The 729-nt window shown below is 39.0% G+C and overlaps 1 protein-coding gene across 1 annotated transcript in view; it reads left to right on the top strand.

The window, feature by feature from the left end:
- Positions 1-528, top strand: part of LOC100948056 (guanylate-binding protein 4-like) — a 22,370-nt gene extending 21,842 nt beyond the window's left edge. Inside the window, exon 12 of the mRNA XM_012801666.2 lies at positions 303-528. Within this exon, the coding sequence (XP_012657120.2) occupies positions 303-398 (96 nt within the window). The 3' untranslated portion in view covers positions 399-528. The remainder of the gene's footprint in view (positions 1-302) is intronic.
- The last annotated feature ends 201 nt before the right edge of the window (positions 529-729 follow it).

Here is a 729-nt window from a genome sequence, read left to right as displayed (position 1 = left end):
GAACCCGCCATCTTAGGTGTATGTGGCTGGCGCCTTAGCCGTTTGAGCCACAGGCGCCGAGCCAGCACATTCTTTATATGGGAGGAAAACTCCTCCCTCCAGTAAGGGAATGTCACAAAGGTACAAGCCATGGATGTTCCCCCCTGCTCATGCCTGATCTTCTGGAAATTTTGAAGAAACTCATCAAAGAGTCATAAGATGTTAGCAAAATAGGTACACACGTAAGTAATGACATTGTTAGATACAAAACTCTGACTCTTACAAATTGGGGATTTTCAAAAGTGGGTTATTCTTCCTTACAGCTCCAAGAACAACTGCTTAATGAAGGATTTCAAAAGAAATCTCAGGAGTTAAATAAAGAAATATACCAACTAAAAAAACAGATGAACAGAGCATAAAGTCGTGTATGTTCTGTAAGCCCCTTTGTACTGTGGCCAATATGGGGACTGTAGCCCTACCTTGAGCTGCTAAGCCAGTTTGTGTAGGGATGAAATTTCTCAACTCAGGTGTGGAATAGGCCAAATTCCTGGCAAGGAAATTATAAAATAAAGTTTCTTTTGTTACAATTGGATCACATCATTGGTCATTTTCTCAATGTATGTGTTATAGTGGTTTCCTTCAAGGACAGTCTAAAAATCAAAAGCAATTATTAAAGAATATCAAGACCTGACAACCACAAAAATCAAACTTCATTTTGATTGAATTAATACTTTACAGACTTGGGGAACA

The sequence above is a fragment of the Otolemur garnettii genome, unplaced genomic scaffold, assembly GCF_000181295.1.
Source record: "Otolemur garnettii isolate 467f Iridium unplaced genomic scaffold, OtoGar3 scaffold00010, whole genome shotgun sequence".
In the NCBI taxonomy this organism is placed as follows: Eukaryota; Metazoa; Chordata; class Mammalia; order Primates; family Galagidae; genus Otolemur; species Otolemur garnettii.
The sequence above is the reverse complement of the archived record's forward strand: the minus strand, read 5'-3'. Positions and strand labels throughout refer to the sequence as shown.